General features: G+C 35.9%; 1 protein-coding gene across 1 annotated transcript in view; it reads left to right on the forward strand.

Annotated features, from left to right (window-relative positions):
* Positions 1-18,403, forward strand: part of SLC36A4 (solute carrier family 36 member 4) — a 54,566-nt gene that overhangs the window by 19,703 nt on the left and 16,460 nt on the right. The window contains exons 4-9 of the mRNA XM_023645578.2: positions 801-889; positions 2,064-2,159; positions 3,992-4,076; positions 8,838-9,065; positions 10,951-11,049; positions 14,337-14,506. Coding sequence (XP_023501346.1) covers positions 801-889; positions 2,064-2,159; positions 3,992-4,076; positions 8,838-9,065; positions 10,951-11,049; positions 14,337-14,506 — 767 coding nt within the window. The remainder of the gene's footprint in view (positions 1-800; positions 890-2,063; positions 2,160-3,991; positions 4,077-8,837; positions 9,066-10,950; positions 11,050-14,336; positions 14,507-18,403) is intronic.

Here is an 18,403-nt window from a genome sequence, read left to right on the forward strand (position 1 = left end):
AAGAAAAGGAATAACAATATTTTTTGAAAACAAATATTCAAAGTATTGTTAGAACCAATTATTGTAATTATAGAGGATTTTCATGGGAGGAATTCACTTATGAAGTAATGAAGTTATACTTAACCATTTTTTAATTGTTCAGTTTTCTAAAAAGCGGTTTAAACTATCATCTTTCTCTGCATTTGACTTTGTCTATGTTAATTTAGAGAAACTTAAAAATTTCTGATTATAAAAATAAACTTTGGCAGTATTTTGTCTGTGTCTTAATAATCCAGGCGTTACTTTAATTTTAGTCAATAAATACTGGAAGTTTTTTATGTACCACTTTTTCAAATAATAATTTTCATGGCACAGTTCCTCACACATAGTAAGTGCTCAACAAGCAATCTGTAGAAGTGGATTGCCCACAATCCAAGATTGATATAGTGCTTTTTGGGCATTTAGATAGTGATTCATGGTTGCATATAATCATAATGGTGGAACACTGATAGTCATAGACTTGCCATCTAGTTTGAAATGTGATGTTGTATTCTATCCTACTTTGTTGCTTATCTATACTCTGTGTTCATAGGTTTGGATAGCCAAGTTGATAAGATGGAATCATATGTAGTTGTTAAGTATTACTGAAATTCTTTCTGTATCAAGTTTAGTAATTTTCCCTTATGCAAATGACTACTTAATTATTTTGTCCAGCAAATACTTCTTCACTGCAAATGAGTAGTCCATTGTCTCATTGCTATAGGCAACTTAATTTCTATTAAACTTAAATATTTGAACTTTATAAATTTTCTCTTCAACAGCTTGGACCAATCAGCCTTGTGTTTATAGGAATTATTTCTGTTCACTGTATGCACATTTTGGTACGTTGCAGTCACTTTCTATGTCAGAGGTAAATGTGGATTCGTTAAGTCTATTTAACTTGTTTTAAAGCTATGTATTTATTTAAAGCATCAGATACTCCTGTATTTCTACTGTACTTTGCAACCAGCAGTTGTATTTCCTGTAATCTATTGTATTTCTACTGTACTTTGCAACCAGCAGTTGTATTTCCTGTAATCTATTGTATTTCTACTGTACTTTGCAACCAGCAGTTGTATTTCCTGTAATCTATTATATAGACAAGTCTAAGATAGTGAATATGGAAAACGGTAGCATTTCATATGGTTGAAATCTGCTCGGAATGTGCTTACTTCTCTTAAAATATAGGCTTATTAGTAAAATAGAATGGTTTCTTTTATTCAGGATAAATGAAAGAAAATCAGGAAGGTTATATGGGGGAAATGGAGGGAGCAGTGTTATTTTAGTTATAGCGTAGTGGTCTTCAATTTGGTAGGAATTCAGTTTTGGGTATAATGCTGCCTTTGATGCTCTTTACTAACGTGGATTGGTAGATAGTCGATAAAATAATATTCTTTATTCTTTATTTTTGTATTATGAAATACTACTACTGGACAATGGACTAACTTTTAAAAAATAAATATTGCCTATTCTGGTAAACTAATATTCTAATCTTTATTCTTAAAACTTTGGGCAAGTCATATATGATGTTTAAATAAGAATGTATACTTGGAAAAAAAGTGAGAATGAGACATGGGGAAATAATACCTACCTCATGGGACTATTGTGAGGATTAAATAAGATAGTTTATATGAAAATATATCATAAAGCCCTATATTAAACAGATGTATTAAATAATGCTGTTCCAAGAACAGAATAATTTAGGCATGAACAATGTAGTTGATGTTTTTAGGTAATTGAAATGTTTAAATCAGTGAAGCACAAATACTTATACATTATGTGAATTATACATTATATGAATACTACAAATATATAAACTTTAACAGTAGATAACAACTAATATATTGGTAAAAAGTACAGATGTAAAATTTTAAAATTTTCTGAGACATCCTTAAGGAGTATGCAGATCTTGAAATCTTGAAAACTGTCAGTGCATAGCCTGCATTGATTAATTCCCATTTATTTGATGTTCTTTTCAAGGGATGGATTTATGTACCAACTTAAAATTTTTCTTTTTTGTATGCATGTGTGTCATTTAATTACAGGTTTAAAAAGTCAACGTTAGGTTATAGTGACACTGTGAGTTTTGCTTTGGAAGTCAGTCCTTGGAATTGCCTTCAGAAGCAAGCAGCGTGGGGACGGTAAGTATTTGCTATATTCTTAATGCCTGGTTATCTAAATTACATTAATTTTAAGTATTTGACAAGATACAAGAATAGAAGTATGATAAAGTTGGGGGAATAAACATAATCTTTAAAGTTAGACAAACTTGGTTCAAATCTCAACTCTACCACCTGTCAATTTTATGATCTGGGTCAAATTATTTATTATTTTGTTTTGGTTTTCTCACTATCAAATTAGTTTATAACAACACTTCACAGGATTATTATATTAGTTTAAATAAAATGATATTTATAAAGCACCTGGCTAACCTATGATGTAATCACGTTCAATAATTTTTTAAGTAAAGGAAAAAAGCAAGAAAACAGTTAATGATCTCGTTATTTCACATAAACTTGTGGTGTTTAGCTACATGCTCATAAGACATCTGAACTATATATTTTGGTATAAGTCTTTTATCTTATTGTTTAAATGTAACTTTAGTGGACATGGCTAATCAGAGTCAAATGAATACAGGACTAAAAAAATAAGCATAAGCAATCAACAAAATGCTGACTATTGTACAAAGGATATGGGTCGTGGAAATTAGAAGAAAAAGAACAGTGTCAGTAGAGTAGTTTATGGTTAAGTATTGCTTTTCTGGGGATTCTCAGGAAGTTAGATTTGTTTATGAGCTCCTCAGAGTTCCTGACTTGCTGAGCAGAAGGAAGAAAACAGAGCGTAATGCCCTGGGGATTTGCCCCCAGAACCTTGTCTTCTTCCTTCTTCTGCCCCAGTCTAGAGGCAGCTCGGTCCATTTTTTTCTGTCAAGAAGAATGGCTTTCAGATCGAAGTGGCTGGAATGGTTGTTGGCAGGTTACTAAAATCAAAGTTGGATGAAGAGATCTTAAGGGAATACTTGAATGTAATTCATCAGAAAGAAGAAACTTGAATTCATTTCAGGGTACCAAGATGACTTACAAATGAGATCCCTGAGGAACCGTGGAGAACTGTGGAGTTATGGCAAGAACAAAGATAGGCAAGGGCCCTTCCAGTTTCAAATGGGAGAAGAAGAGCCAGAAGATTTGTACACAAGATTGTTTGACAGCTTGACATTGATGGTCAAGCAAAAACACTGTAATGAATTAATAAGCGCGTGCTATTTTAGTCACTGGTTGTTCCCAGAACAAAGTGGAGAAGTATGGGCTATATACTAATAACGTGGCAAATTTGTAACTTGATTAACCACCATACCCAAATAATACTAATTTGTCTGGTGATATCCCTTCCCCACTTCCACACACTATATTATAGAGCTAGAGTTTTCTAGAGTATCTCATTAAAAAATAAGAACAGAGCTAAGCTACTGGAGAGGTCTCTGGTGGTATGATTTAAGGCCAAGCCCCCAGTCCCTTCTCGTTCCCTAGTCTTATTAGTGATTTGGCTAGTAGAGAGCATGCTCATGATATGTGCAAATGACATGAAACTGGGAGGTCTGGGAAATATACCAGGTTAATCTGAAAAAGATTTTGAGAAGTAGGAGAGATGGGCTTAATCTAAAAGATGAAATTTTTAATGAAATCATTTTATAAGGAGATACTGTTAAACTGTTGAATTTCAGAAATAAACGAGAAATTTTGGCCTTTTAGCTTAATGAAAGAACTTCCCTTTGCTCAATAATAATTCTAGTGGCATACTGGTTAGGAATGTATGATCTTTGTAGAAAATAAATATTTTAAGTCTGTTTCTTATTTTAAGGAAGTAAAAAGAATATACGCTATTATAAAATGTTTTAAAATAGTTAAAAAGAGAAAATATATGTTGGCATTTCAGCAGCACTTATTGATGCTTATTTGTGGGTATTCCTTTTCAGGAGTGTGGTTGACTTTTTTCTGGTGATAACACAGCTGGGATTCTGTAGTGTTTATATTGTCTTCTTAGCTGAAAATGTGAAACAAGTAAGTGTTTTTCTCCAGTTACTGAAATCATTTTCTTCTAACACTATAACTATGGCATTGTGGTTCCTCTGAGTAAGCCATGGTTGAATATAAAAATGTGTTCCTTTCATAAATCACGTTTCTTTGTAGATTTTCCTTTAGTCTTCTGTTTTACAAGTTGGATTTCTGCTATTATTGTTGATTTTACTTTTCTTGCCATTATATCAATAATGCTTATTCTTTCAGCAGAACAGGACGTAATTTACTGATTCTTAGCTATTTGAAAGTTAGATCTCAAAAGCAGATACACAGATGTTTTGGGAGCATGTTCTTTACATTGGTGTTTTTTAAAGAAATATATAAGGTTTTAGGCAGCAGCCCAAAAAGTGAAGTAAAAAAGTGGACATTAGAAAGATCCAATAATTATTGCCATTGTCTAAAAAGATCTCTCTAGAAACGTACAGTGTTCTGTAGTTCTCTCCATGTTATAGAGGTTTGCTTTAAGAGGGAGTGGTTTGCAGTCTTGGTCAAGACCGACTGTCAATTTGAACAAACATGCAAAGCACTGAAATAAAAAAGCTCCCCCATCAAAACAATGCCAAAGCATGTTTCTTTATGTGCTTTAACTGGAAGTCTGCCTTTGTTATTCCTGCATCACCCCCTGCTCTTCTTTAATTATTATTTTAATCAATAACATTTATTAATTTTCCACATGTGCATGGTACAATAGTAGGCATTATGCATAGTAATATGAAGTACTTGTCGATATTTTAATGCAAAATGATGATGTGAGTGTGTTTTCTAAAGAGCTTCTATGTACATAAATATATATTTACTTTTCTAAGTGTAAAGTGTGCTTCATTCTATAATTAGACCAAAAATTGGCAAACTTTTTCTGTAAAGGGCCAAATAATAAGTATTTTCGGTTTTGTTGGCCATATGATCTCTGGCTCAACTCAGCCGCTGACAAGGCTTAAATAGATATGGCTGTATTCCAATAACATTTTATTTGCAAAAATAGTTGGTAGACTGGATTTGGGGTGTGGGCCATAGTTTGCTAAAGCCGCCAGCTTAGATTTTTAATGTTGGAAAGTCTCATTGAGTCGAACCCTCTTTTATAGATGAAACAGGTGATGCTTTCATTAGCATTACTCATTGTAGATGGTGTGCTTTTGATTTTACAAGTATTTGATTCCACAAGTTGCATATTCCTAGGACTACTGACTCAGTTAAGAGAGTATTTATTGTCAAGACCTGATAAGAAATACCATTTTACCAGTCATTTACATAGAGTACCGTGGAAATGATGCCTTTCTGGGATTGTGCAACATGGTAGTACTGTATCTTTTCTATTATCTCCTAAGAGAGCTACCAGTAAGCTTGATTTGAATTTATGAATAATACTAATAATGCCTTATAATCTTAAATTTATAAGCTATGACATATATCATTTAATCTTTACAACTACTCTGTAACGTAAGCACTATGTTCATTTTATGAATGAGGAAACCGAGTCTCACAAAGCATGAGCAGTGTGCCCTACGTCATGTGAGTTAGGCTGAACCCTAAGTCTCTGACACAGCTGCCACCCGCTTTAATTAACTGTCCAGTACTGAACAGGACACTGATTTTAGTTGTGTGTGTGTGTATGACCTAAAGAGCATATAAAGTGTGTATGACATAAAGAGTATATGAAATGCATAAAATAAGTGTCTCTAAGCTTAGGATTGGTGACTTTCTCTGATGTAATATTATCAGTTGCTTCCAAAGTTGAATGGCAGAATTTAACTCTTTTGCACATATCCTAAGAAGACGAGGTAGAAAAAGTGACTCTCTGGAAGGTAAGGAGAATGCCTGCTGTAGAGATAAAGATTAAAGTTCTTTTAAGGCATAAAGAGCAACATGGAAAAAGACCTCAGACCATAAAAGTTGAGAGATGAACCCATCACCTCGGCAGAGCAGACAGGTAGTCACTGAAACAGCGTCATCGGGGATTTTCAGCCCCTCTGCAGAGGCATTCTCTCACGTTTGATAGCACTCTCCAATAGCAGATACACCAGTTGATTAAATTTTACCAATACTGCTGCTGGTACAGTTAAAAACTGTAAGATTATTACCACCTTAATCTGCATAAAACTGAAGGCTCAGTATTTCATCAAATCAAAGAATTAAGGATTTAATTGCCATACAGATGTGTGAACCTCCTTCTCTGTGACTGCCACAGGGCTGTTCTTGGTCCCATTAAGCCACTGTGGACCGTTGGCAGAGGAAAAAGAAGCGTAGTGCTTCCGATGACTCCAGTCCATCGTGGTTACAGTAGCTCCTCTCTGTTTGTACTCTAAGATACTCTAGGAAATTTCAGATAGATAAATCCTGCATGAAGAGAAGGGAAGGGATATTACGTTAAGAGAAAAAAATGTAGTGATACCAAAGACCATGGACTTGAGAGTCAGAAGATCTGAATTCAAATCCCTGCTCTCTGTTTTAACTCACACGTTGGGCAAGACCCCTTTGTCCCTGGTCAAGCCTCAGTTTCCTTATTTGTAAAATGGGAATAGTAACAAAATCTCTCCTTGTTACTCATAAACTTATTGTGAGGCTCATTTGACAAAAGTTTTGTGAAAGCCTTTGTAAGTGTCAAGCATGTACACATGTAGGGTGTTATGGCTTTAATTCTGCGTTTTAGCTTTACTGAAGTACATAATCTGCCTTTGGAATTTTAACCATTAAATTACCGAAACATTGAAAAGTTAATAAGTAGTGGATTTTAGTAAAATGAGCTCTAAATGGAAACAACTGAAATTAGTAATTTTATTTTATAATATTTATTTCAGTGTTTTGCATTTTGGTAAACATGTGAGATCATAGGAAGTCCTATTAGATAGCCAATCTCTGTCTCTAGAGGGCACCAAAGGACTCAAATGTTTACCTGAATCTTGCTCTGGTATGTATCTACATTTTTATTTTATTTTATTTTTTAATCCTGAGAATTTTTATAATCATCTTTCTGCCAAAGAATACTAAATTATGAGATATTTGTGATAGAATTAATTTAAAATTCCCAAACACCTAACAATTCAAACAGCCCTTTTATAAATTGGTTATGTACCTGCTTTTCTTTTGCTGGGTATCCTTGTTAGAGCTTGATTTTGATCATTACCTAATCTCATTATTGGAGGTACTTTGATACAGAAGTATTTGGCTCTAAATAATTTGGTTACTGAGAAAATTGAGCCAAGAAATAAAAAATGTCTTTAAAAGCCAAGTAATGTGAATTACCAGTTTTGATTCTATTTCAAATTATAGAAAATAAAGCATAAAGTTTTGATGGCCAATTACAAGATAAATGTGATCTGCGCATTTCTTAAATGGTGCATGGTGTAACCTGAGAGATTTTTAGTCCAGTACGAGTTATAAATTGCCTATGTAACTTAAAACTAGTAGATATATTCTGTGCAATTTAAGATGATGTGTACATTTGTAGTGACACTGAACATTGCTCATTGTGGATTGTAAGTGTAAAATTAAAGGAAACATTTGAATTGTGAATCCTATCAGAATTTTGTTCTAAACTCCTACTTGTTGGCCTCTTGGTACTTACTATATTCAGAGAGGGAAATGTCAAAGTGGGGGCCAGGTGGCTGGCTGCTTGGGCAGAGCCCTTTTCAGAGTTGCAGTGTTTTGGTCAGGTCAACATGTAGCTGTCACAAACTGGATTCTGGAGTCTCAGGCCTGGATTTGAATCCTAGAACCACCACTTACTGACTTCATTTTATGTAAGTTTTTTTCACCCTCCCTGAACCTCAGTTTCCTCAACTATAAATTGAAATTAATACTACCACCCACCCCAGAGAGTTGTTTTGAGGATCAAAAGAGATGTATATAAGGTATTTAGTTCAGTACCTGACACACAGAAAGTACACAAAGGATGCTTGCTATTATTACTGTGGGTCTAGTTCTTAAGAATTTACGTATCCAGAGACTTGATAACATCCTTGTGTTGAAAGGAGGGCACAGTGTTTGGGGGGCAAATAGATTTTCACTGGTATTTAAATTATGGTCTGATCTACCTCTGCTGTGAGTTTTTAAAGTCCTCTAGAATTTCATTTCTATTTTAGTAAACTGGATTATGTAATTTATTGATCAGAGGCAATTTTTAATCTATAGAGCCTATAAATCATTGTATCTCTTTTGCAAACTGAATATTGGTTTATAGAAGTGGCTGAATAAATTTTAAGGTAAAGTTGATTTATCCTGTAGACCTTTTTTTGTTCTAGCAAACGTTTATCTACTGTCTAGCATATGGCTGTGCATAATTTAGTGGTTTCTTAATAAATATTTATTAATAGTGGTGATAATTTAGAAACAATTAGTGTATAAAACATTTTGAAAATTAGGCTGTCATTTCTAAATTTTATTTTGACTGCTTTACATTTCTAAGAGGTACTTAGAGCTTGTTTCCTACGCTGAAGAAAATAAGTTGGAGTAGAATACCCAATGGCCTTTTTAGACAAGTATGCTTCCACTTTTGATTATCTCTAGTGAACTTTCTTTTCACAGTATGATAGAAGTTATCTTGCAAAGAAGATTATCCTATTTTAATTACCTTTAAATTTGACATATATATTTCTAGGAAGCTAGAGTATCTTGAGAAAATGCAAATATTTATTTTAAAGGAATTTATCATAAGTGTATAGACCACAATTTTTTGTATTTCTCTTCTATGATTATAAATTGATGGAAGTTTTTTCCCCCTCTTCCTTATTCTGGTATCCTATATAGGTTCATGAAGGATTCCTGGAGAGTAAAGTGATTGTTTTGAATAGTACCAATTCATCAAATCCATGTGAGAGAAGTAGTATTGACCTAAGGATATATATGCTTTGCTTTCTTCCGTTTATAATTCTTTTGGTCTTCATTCGTGAGCTAAAGAATCTATTTGTGCTTTCATTCCTTGCCAACGTTTCCATGGCTGTCAGTCTTGTGATAATTTATCAATACATTGTTCGGGTAAGTATAACTTGTTTTTAACTGAGTGTCATGTGTTTCTTAATAAGTAAATTCTTTGTTGACTTTGGAGGTACAATTAATGATATGTAAAGACCCCTACTTCATAGATGGCACACAGGAGACCATCAGTGAACTTTGGTTTCCTTTGGGGGTTCTGCTTAGTGAGAAAAGTGTATGACACAGAGATTGAAAGCACAGGCTTTGTTGTTGGATCTGATTTTAAATCTTGATGAATATGCTTCTGGGCTTTATGACATTGCTTCAGAAGATAGTAATACCTACCTCTTAGAGTTGTGAGGTTTAGGATCGTGCCATAGTACATTGCCTAACATGAAACAAAGAACTCATTAGTGTTTTGCTTATTCCTTTATGATTTGAACCAATCGTAAGACATGGGAATGTAGATGTAACTTTATGATTTTCTTTCACTTCTGAACCTTTATTTACTGTCACCACTTCAGTCCACTGCTACTACACTAGTCTTTAATAAACTCTTTATCTGAAGCGTGCAATAACCTCAACTGACTTCATTGTCCATAGTCTGGGGATTCTTAACCCAGTTTCCTTAAAAGAATCCATTGATGGGATTTAGGGGGTCTGAAAATCCCTTAAAATTATTTGCAAGATTTAGAGTTTCTTTATAGATATGTATGTTTTTCTACTGAACAGCTGTATAACTTTTATCTCTCAAAGGGCCAATGACTCCAAAAAGGTCAAGAATCTCTCTTTTATTCTTTCCTGATCTAATTCATCTTACATATTGCTGCCAAAGTAATTGTTATAAAGTCTCCATTAGCAGTTCATTACAAGCTCTCTTATGATGGGTCTCTGTTTCATTTTCTTTTCCTCTCTGACTTCCAAAACCCGTAGACTCATAGCATGTAAGAGTAGAATGGGACAGGCAGAAAGATCTCCTAAGGCTTTCTGGAGTTTGTGACAGTTTAGTGTTATCAAATAATTCAAATACTTTAATATTCTTTTCACTCTGACCCTGACTTATGTTTTTAATCATGTACCACCATTATATCACACAATTCTTCATATCTTTCAGATGCTCTAGAACTCTCTATTTCCCAAATTATCCATATGCTTCACAGTTCAGGTTCTTTGTTCATCCTCTTTCCTTGGCCTTGAGTTCCACTTCCAGTCAGGTAGAGCAGAGAACAGAGGATGGTGAGGAGAGCAGGAACTAGACTTGAGTAGCTGGAAGAAGTGGCCATTGTGGAGTGAGAGATCTTCAACAAGATGTGCAGTTCGTGAATTTCCAGATAGTGAGAACTTGAACAAGGCTATGAGTCAGGACCAGATAATCAAAGCCAGAGTCAAGGCATAGACACAAATAGTAAGGGTAATGGCAACTGTCAGATCAAAGAATAAAACACTGAAACCAAGAGGAGACCTGTACCAGGGAGCAGCACAGAGTTAGGAGATAGAAAGCCAAAGTCAGGAACCAGGTATCTTAGAGACTGAAAGAGCAATGAGAATAGAGTGGAGAATGAATTTCATTAGACACCATCAGGAATTGGTACAACTGACTACGTGGCTGTCAGCTCAGACACTGAGTATGCTTATGTCTTCCTGTTGTGGCAGGAGCCATAGCCAGTGTGAACAGCCTAGGACTTGCAGGTGGAAACAGGTAATCAGGAGCATTTAGCTCAGATGGAATGTGTGGGCTCAAGGGATACAGTTGCTTTTGGCAGTGAAATCCTAACAGCTTGGCTACATTTAACATAGGGTGCTTTAAGTGTTTATTGAAAGAAGTATTCACTTTTGTAACACATATTTGCTGTTGTGAAGCTCAGAGTGTATGATTTTGCTTTTACACTTTAAATCCTTTAAGATAAGTAAAGATGTAACTTGTCTTATTTTTTCTTTCTTTCTCCAGAATATGCCAGATCCCCACAACCTTCCAATAGTGGCTGGTTGGAAAAAATACCCACTCTTTTTTGGTACTGCTGTATTTGCTTTTGAAGGCATAGGAGTGGTAAGGATTTACTCTTTATTATTTATGTATTTATTTAGATGAGGAACATTGGCCCTAAGCTAACATCTATTGCCAATCTTCCTCTTTTTACTTGAGGAAGATTGTCCCTGAGCTAACGTCTGTGCTGGTCTTCCTCTCTTTTGTATGTGGGATGCCACCACAGCATGCTTGATGAGCAGTGTGTAGTTCCGTACCTGGGTTCTGAACCCACGAACCCTGGGCCACCAAAGCAGAATGCATAAACTTAACCACTATCCCACCAGCCCAGCCCCTATTATTATTTTTTTAAAATCTTAAGTCAACACAAAGATTTATATAGTCAAGCTACATTTAAAAATGCATGTTTTTCTTTTTTGTTTCTATTTTCTTTATTCCTGGAACACAATTTGCAGTTTGGTGTGATGGACTTGAATTATAGTTTAGTGCTTCCACTAACCAAGAGTTTAATCTTAGACGTATTTTTTAAACTCTCTAATTCTCTTTTTCTTAATCTGTTAAATGGAGACATTAGAATAGATGATTTTTAACATTTTAGTGTGGAAAATTTCAAACCTTTACAAAATTTAGAGCATAGTATGATGAACTCCTATGTAAGCATCACCCAGCTTCAAAAACGATTAACTCGGACAATTTTATTTTATCTCTATTCCATCTACTCTACCAAGCCCAAGTTAAATTCAGACAAATCCCAAATGTCATATTTTATAGTCTGGATGATTTGATGTGAATTGAAATCGTTACAAAGTTAATATTACATTTAGAAGAGTCAAATATAAATTCTCCCTTTAGATTTGTGCATATCGTATTTGTTTTGAGAAACGATGTTATCGTAAAGCTAATAACCAAGAGACACAAGCACCCATTCAGGATGCTTCCAGTTTATTTGAAGCCTAGAATGTGTAGATTTGGGGAAAACAGAATATTGCTGTCTACTCTACAGCTTATGTTTCATAGTCTAATGGTTTGGTATGGGAACAAAACCACTTATAAACATCTATTCATATGAACCACAGACAAAATAGACCCAAGAGACCATTTTGTACCATTTTACTTGAGTTTCTGCTCTCTCTGAATTCTCCTTTAGGAAATTCTCACAAATTGTTACAGCTCCACTTATCACTGTTGCAGACATCACTGCAGATTTTCATTTCTGTCTTTATCTAGTAAGCTCTAGTTAACTGTCGGACATTTCCAGTTGTGTTATTCCTCTGACATTTCAAATTCAACAGTTCCAGAGTCGGACACATACTCTCTTGTCGAAAACCAGCTTTACTTTCTCATTTCCCTATTTCTTTTGGTTTTACTTTCTGTCACTCAAGCTTGAAACACTGGAGTAACTCTTTTCACTCTGTCCCTGTTTTTCCCCATTCCAGTCAGTAATTAAGGGATGTTGGTTCTTCTTTCATATTTCCCCAAATCTGTTTTGTAAATGAGATTATATGTAAAACTACCTACGATACTGCTTGACACAGGGGAAGCCTCCATAAATGTTCGTTTCCTTCCCTTTCTCCTTAGTTTCTAGCTGCACTGGCACCATTCTTGACCATATCCCCTTATTTCAGGTCTGGATTATCTCCAGAGCATGCAAATTATTCTCTGTTCTCTCTAATTAACAGCTAATATTTCCATATCGACCTGACTAACCTGAAAAGTGCAGATAATATTAGAGTTATCTCATGGTTACTGTGAGGACTAAATGAGATGCTGCATACAAAGCTTTTAGAAAAATACCTGGCACAGTGTAAACACTTAGTAAATACTTGCTGTTATTACTTAATGTGTTTCATCATATGGTCAAATCATGTGGCCAAAACCTCTAAAGATTTTCGTAAAAAACTTAACTTTTCAAGTAGCCTTTATTTCTTTTTGTTAAAGGTATTTTTTTAACATACTTAAAATAATTTATTCATCTCACTAAATTGACAGACAATAGGTACAGATAGAGAGACAAAGAAACACTTATAAACGTGTATACATGGGTAGCATACATACATAGATTTCCTAGCACTCTCTACTGAGAGAGCCTGTAAGTAGTCATGCCTCAGTAGCAGCAAGCACCCAGATCTTGAATTCTAAATACCATTCTCCAACGAAAGAACCAAAGTTCTTTCAAGAAATGTGCTGATGCAAGGAAATTCAAGATGAGTCTGGAGTATCGTGTAGTGCCAGAAAGTTTGGACATGCTCAAAAAACAAAAGACTGGAGGCATGTCAGAGGGGCACAAGAACCCACCTGATAGAATTCACCATGACTGAAGCTGGAAACATATGAGCAACAAAATAAACAGCAGTGTTCTGGATCATACACAAAGTATAAAACAAATACAAATGAATCCATACTAATATAAATAAATGCTTAATAAATAAGTATATAGAAGTAGTATATATATTATCTACAAATAATGTATGTAGATACTTCCGCTCCTGGAGGTGTCCGTCCTCGTCCCTGGAGTGTGGGCTGCATTCACTGACTTGCTTCCAGTGAACAGAGTATGAGGGGGAAGAAAAGAACTTCACAAGCAGAGAAACCTGGCAGACAGCACCTAACCAGGTGATCAAAATTAACTTTCCCAGGGATAGGTCGTGTCCGCAGCATGTGTGATGGGCAGGGCACTTCACCTCTGTGGTATCTTCCTATACCTGTAATCTCAGTCTAGTCATGAGGAAAATATCGGAGAAACCCAAATAGAGGGACATTATACCAACGACCTAATTAATACTCCTCAACACTGTCCAGACAAGGAACAATAGGGAAAGACTGAGAAACTGTCACACACTGGAGGAGACTAGGGAAGTGTGTGACAGATGCAGTGTGGTGTCCTGGATGGGACCTGGAACAGAAGGACACGGGTGGGAGAACTCGTGAAACCCAAATAAAGTGTGGCGTTCAGCAGTGACGTACCAATGTTGGTTCTTAGTTGTAGCAAATGTACCTTGTGTAAAATGTTGACAGTAGGGGAAACTGGTCACAGGTACATGGGAGTTTTCTGTTTATCTTTGCGACTTTTCTGTAAATCTGAAATTATTCCAAAGGAAAAAGTTTATTTAAAACAAAAACTGACAGGTTTGCCTGCTAAGAGCTGATGTCAAATCTTTTTGTTAGAAGAATGTGAAACTCTGTAGTATAAAAAAAAGATATAACACCTAGAAAAAGAATTTCAACAATTGTAAGTGTTGTAAAGGAAAAAAGATTTGCATTATACACTATAGAAAGATTAATTTGTGTGTGTGTCTAAGACAATACTAGATTGTTTTAAATTACTTGTATTACTTGCATTCTCTTCTTAGGTCCTTCCTCTGGAAAATCAAATGAAAGAATCAAAACGCTTCCCCCAGGCATTGAATATTGGCATGGGAATTGTTACAACTCTGTATGTGACCTTAGCCACCTTAGGATATATGTGTTTCCGCGATGAAATCAAAGGCAGCATCACTTTAAATCTTCCCCAAGACGTATGGTAGGTAGATATGAGTTTGTTAATCCTCGTTTGTATACTTTATAGTTATAGTTTACCCATGTTTGATGATAAAGGTATGTTCTTGGATTTATGGTTCAAACATTTGAAATTTTTGCTGTCGTTTATTTGTGTAATCTAGAATTATTTTATAATCTTCAGAGGAGACTATCGATGATTTTTGCAGATCCTTGCGGGATTTTTTAAAAAGATGAAAAATTATAGGATGTTCCAAATTTGAATAAAGAGTAAAGCATGGATTCTTTTAATATGGACTCATTTTATAAAAAATTTAATACTTATCCTTGCTGCCAAAAAATCCAACTCTCTGGGTTTCTTATAAAATAATAAAACCCATCGCTTAGGGCCCTTGTTATTTTTTGTTGTTGTTAGTGCTGTCCAGTCCATTCCAACTCCTAGCACCCCTGTGTACCGCAGAGCAGAACCCTGCCCGGTCTGTTCATGCCATCCTCTCACCTTCCGGCGCTATGTCAGACAATGCTGCCTGCTCTTCACAGGGTTTTCAGAGCCAATTTTTTTGGAAGTGGGTGGTGAGGTCCTCTTCCTAGTCTGTCTAGTCTGGAAGCTCCACTGAAAGCTGTCCACCATGGGTGACCGTGCTGGTGTTTGAATTGCTGGTGGCAGAGCTTTGAGCATCAGAGCAACACGCAGTCATCACAGGATGACAATTGACAAAGAGGTAGCATGATTCCCTGACTGGGAAGCAAAGCTGGGCCATAGCAGTAGGAGCACTGAATCTTAGCCACTAGACCAACTTACTGGTCAGCTTCAATATTTTATGTACCCCAAGCCTCTCAGAACACAGTTAGGACTCATTGTAAATAAATAAAATAATATGGTGTGTCTTAATATTTAATACTAGAACCATATTCTGCTAAAGGAAGCAATATATAAGGTTTTCCCTTCTTCCAGAGATTGGTCTGTAGAGGTTTAAAATTGTCAGTGATTACTATGCAAACTTGCTCCCTTATTTATAAAATGGAAGGTAACTCCTTAATTTTGGTAAATGCAAAGTAAAAGCTACATGGCTGATTTAGTTAATGTCACTGCTCCTTTAGCTGCTTGGATAGAAGTCTGTGAAACCTTAAATGTTAAATATTATATCTTCTGACTGGCTTCCTGATGAGAGTCTACCATTCAGTAATCATTTTAATCCTGGGTCTTTACCGGAGTCAAAAACATTGCTAGAACAAATGTATGTAGGAAGCCATTTACGGTAGAGGGCATGTACCCAGAATAGTTTCCAGGTTGCACAAGGGCCACACCCGCAGTGTGCTTATCTTAGAGTTTTACTTAAGCTATGACATAGTTTATAAATATATTTCAAGATGGAAACGTTTCAAATGTTATACATTTATTTTAAACTGGAGATATGACTACAAATAAGATACATAGTGTTTAGCATTTATTTCAACAACATATGTTACAGTTGATTATAATAGTTTTGTTCCATTCAAATGGTTTTTTTTTCTTTTATGTAATAGTTGAATATGGACTAGAAGCTTGAACAGCTTAATATAAGAGAATCAAGGCTAAAAATTATGGTAGGATAGTTCCTCTTTTCAAATACTATACAATATCTAGAAAATAGAATGATATTTTTCCCCACTTAGAATAATTTTTAGACTAAATCTTAAAAATAATTTTATAAATAAATTTGACAAGTACTTTTAGTGTCAAGTATAAAATGTAGGCGGAAACAAGCTCAGAATTCTTCCCTACTCTTAATTTACAAAAATATTTAAAGAAAATCTTACAGGAGAAGAAACTGAAGTGATATGCGTGCATGTTAGGTTAAGATGTTCCCATCCCCAGAGAGTTAAGACCATGTGGAGGGACAGTGGGCAAAGATACGTAGGGAGTCGTTTTGGTATTCACAACTAAATGTGAAGGCAGGATACTGTCCCTGCCGTAGCTCTCATTAATCCTTCCGTTTTTCTGCCTCCCCTTGCCACCACTCGCCTTATCCTTAATTGCTATGGCTTTCCAGTTAGAATGGACCTAGTTGCAAGTCTTAGTTAAAAACGGACTATCAGATCATAGTTTCTATTCATGAAAGCCTAGCTAGACACCTGCTTTTCACTTAGAGGAAAGCCTAGTACAAATATCCTAAGAAACAAAATCTGGAAAACACAGGAAAGCACATCAAGATAAGTATTCTCCTTTAGAGAACTTCTGTTGGGTAATACCTTTTCATTGTGGAGATATGCCTCTTGTGGCCTATAGTCTATTTCTTTATGGTCTCTGCAGCCGGGACAGCGAAAATAACAGCCACGACTGATACATACTGGAGAGGAGATGCTTGTCTTATACACTGATAGTCTTGCGTAAAATGAGGAACTTGCATTAAAATAATCATGGAATTATGGCTAAGATTCCTTTCTTGATATACCACATATGAATCTCTTCTTCCATTTTCTCCCTGTGCTTCAGGAAGTAGACCTACAAAGTTAGAGAATGTGCAGTGTACCCTGTACTGGCCAAGTATGACAGCCAATGACTGCCACAGGATCCTAGGGACTAACAGCTACTAGCTTTGAGAAGCTGTAAAGGGATTTTTCTTTTTCTTGGTAAGGAAGATTGGCTGTGAGTTAACATCCATTGCCAATCTTCCTCTTTTTGCTTGAGGAAGATTGTCGCTGAGCTAACCTCTGTGCCAGTCTTCCTCTATTTTACATGTGGGACGCTGCCACAGCATGGCTTGATGATCCATGTGTAGGTCTGTGCTCAGGATCCTAATCTCCGAACCCCAGGCTGCCAAAACAGAGGTCATGAGACTTAACCCCTGTGCTACTGGGCCAGCCCTGTAAAGGGCTTTTGATTCCCTATTGACTTAAAGTCTCAGAGTTCATAAGGGATATTTTTACAAGAAAAGATGGAATTAGAAAGCAGCCCCAGGATAAAGCAAGTATGGATTAGAGAGGCTCCAAATTATTATTAATTGTTTATTACCCTCAATCTTATTGAGGCATCATCTTTTAAAACTAGTTATGAATGATATTGTTCAACATCTTGCATTTAGTTTTTGAAATAAAGAATATATTTTAAAGATGATACGGAGGGGCCGGCCCCGTGGCTGAGTGGTCGGGTTTGCACACTCCGCTTTGGCGGCCTAGGATTTCACCAGTTCAAATCCTGGGCACGGACATGGCACTGCTCATCAAGCCATGCTGAGGCGGCGTCCCACATGCCACAATTAGAAAGACCCAAAACTAAAAATACACAACTATGCACTGGGGGGCTTTGGGAGAAAAAGGAAAAATAAAACCTTTAAACAAAAAAAAAAGATGATAATGAAGTAAAATCACAGTTCTGAGCTAGAACATGAGCACCTTGAGGGCCGGAACCCTGCATCTTCCTGGTTTGTGATGCATCTCCACAATCTAGCACCTTGCTCAGCACTTAGGCTGTAAATGTTTGTCAAATAGTGTTCTAGGCTTAAAACCCTGTTGCCTGATAATATAACCAAGGCACCACTACTAGTCCTAGCTGAGTGATGTTTTAGCATGTTTCTCTGAGATTTCCACTGAAGTAACCCAAATAGCAGAGAAGAGAAGAAAAGCGTTCCCTTGGCTATCCTGGGGCATTATCCCAAATAGCCTGCCTCAAGGATTGCATCAATTCATGCTCTATTAAAAACAAGTACACTTTTACATTCTAGTTCATAATCTCCATGTTGCTTTTTATATAAAAATAATTCCCCCTCAAAAAAACCTTTGAGTGAAATTGATGCTTCAGCACCGTGTTTAGCCTAAAGCTTTGAGAACCCTTAGCAACTGCCACACCGAGGAGGGAATATGTGCTTGGAGAAGGACAGGCGCAGTGCAGGGGCAAGCAAAACCACCAAGAGGAGCTGATGAACCTCTTGAATACTGGAGT

This window comes from Equus caballus, chromosome 7 (assembly GCF_041296265.1).
Source record: "Equus caballus isolate H_3958 breed thoroughbred chromosome 7, TB-T2T, whole genome shotgun sequence".
Taxonomy (NCBI): Eukaryota; Metazoa; Chordata; class Mammalia; order Perissodactyla; family Equidae; genus Equus; species Equus caballus.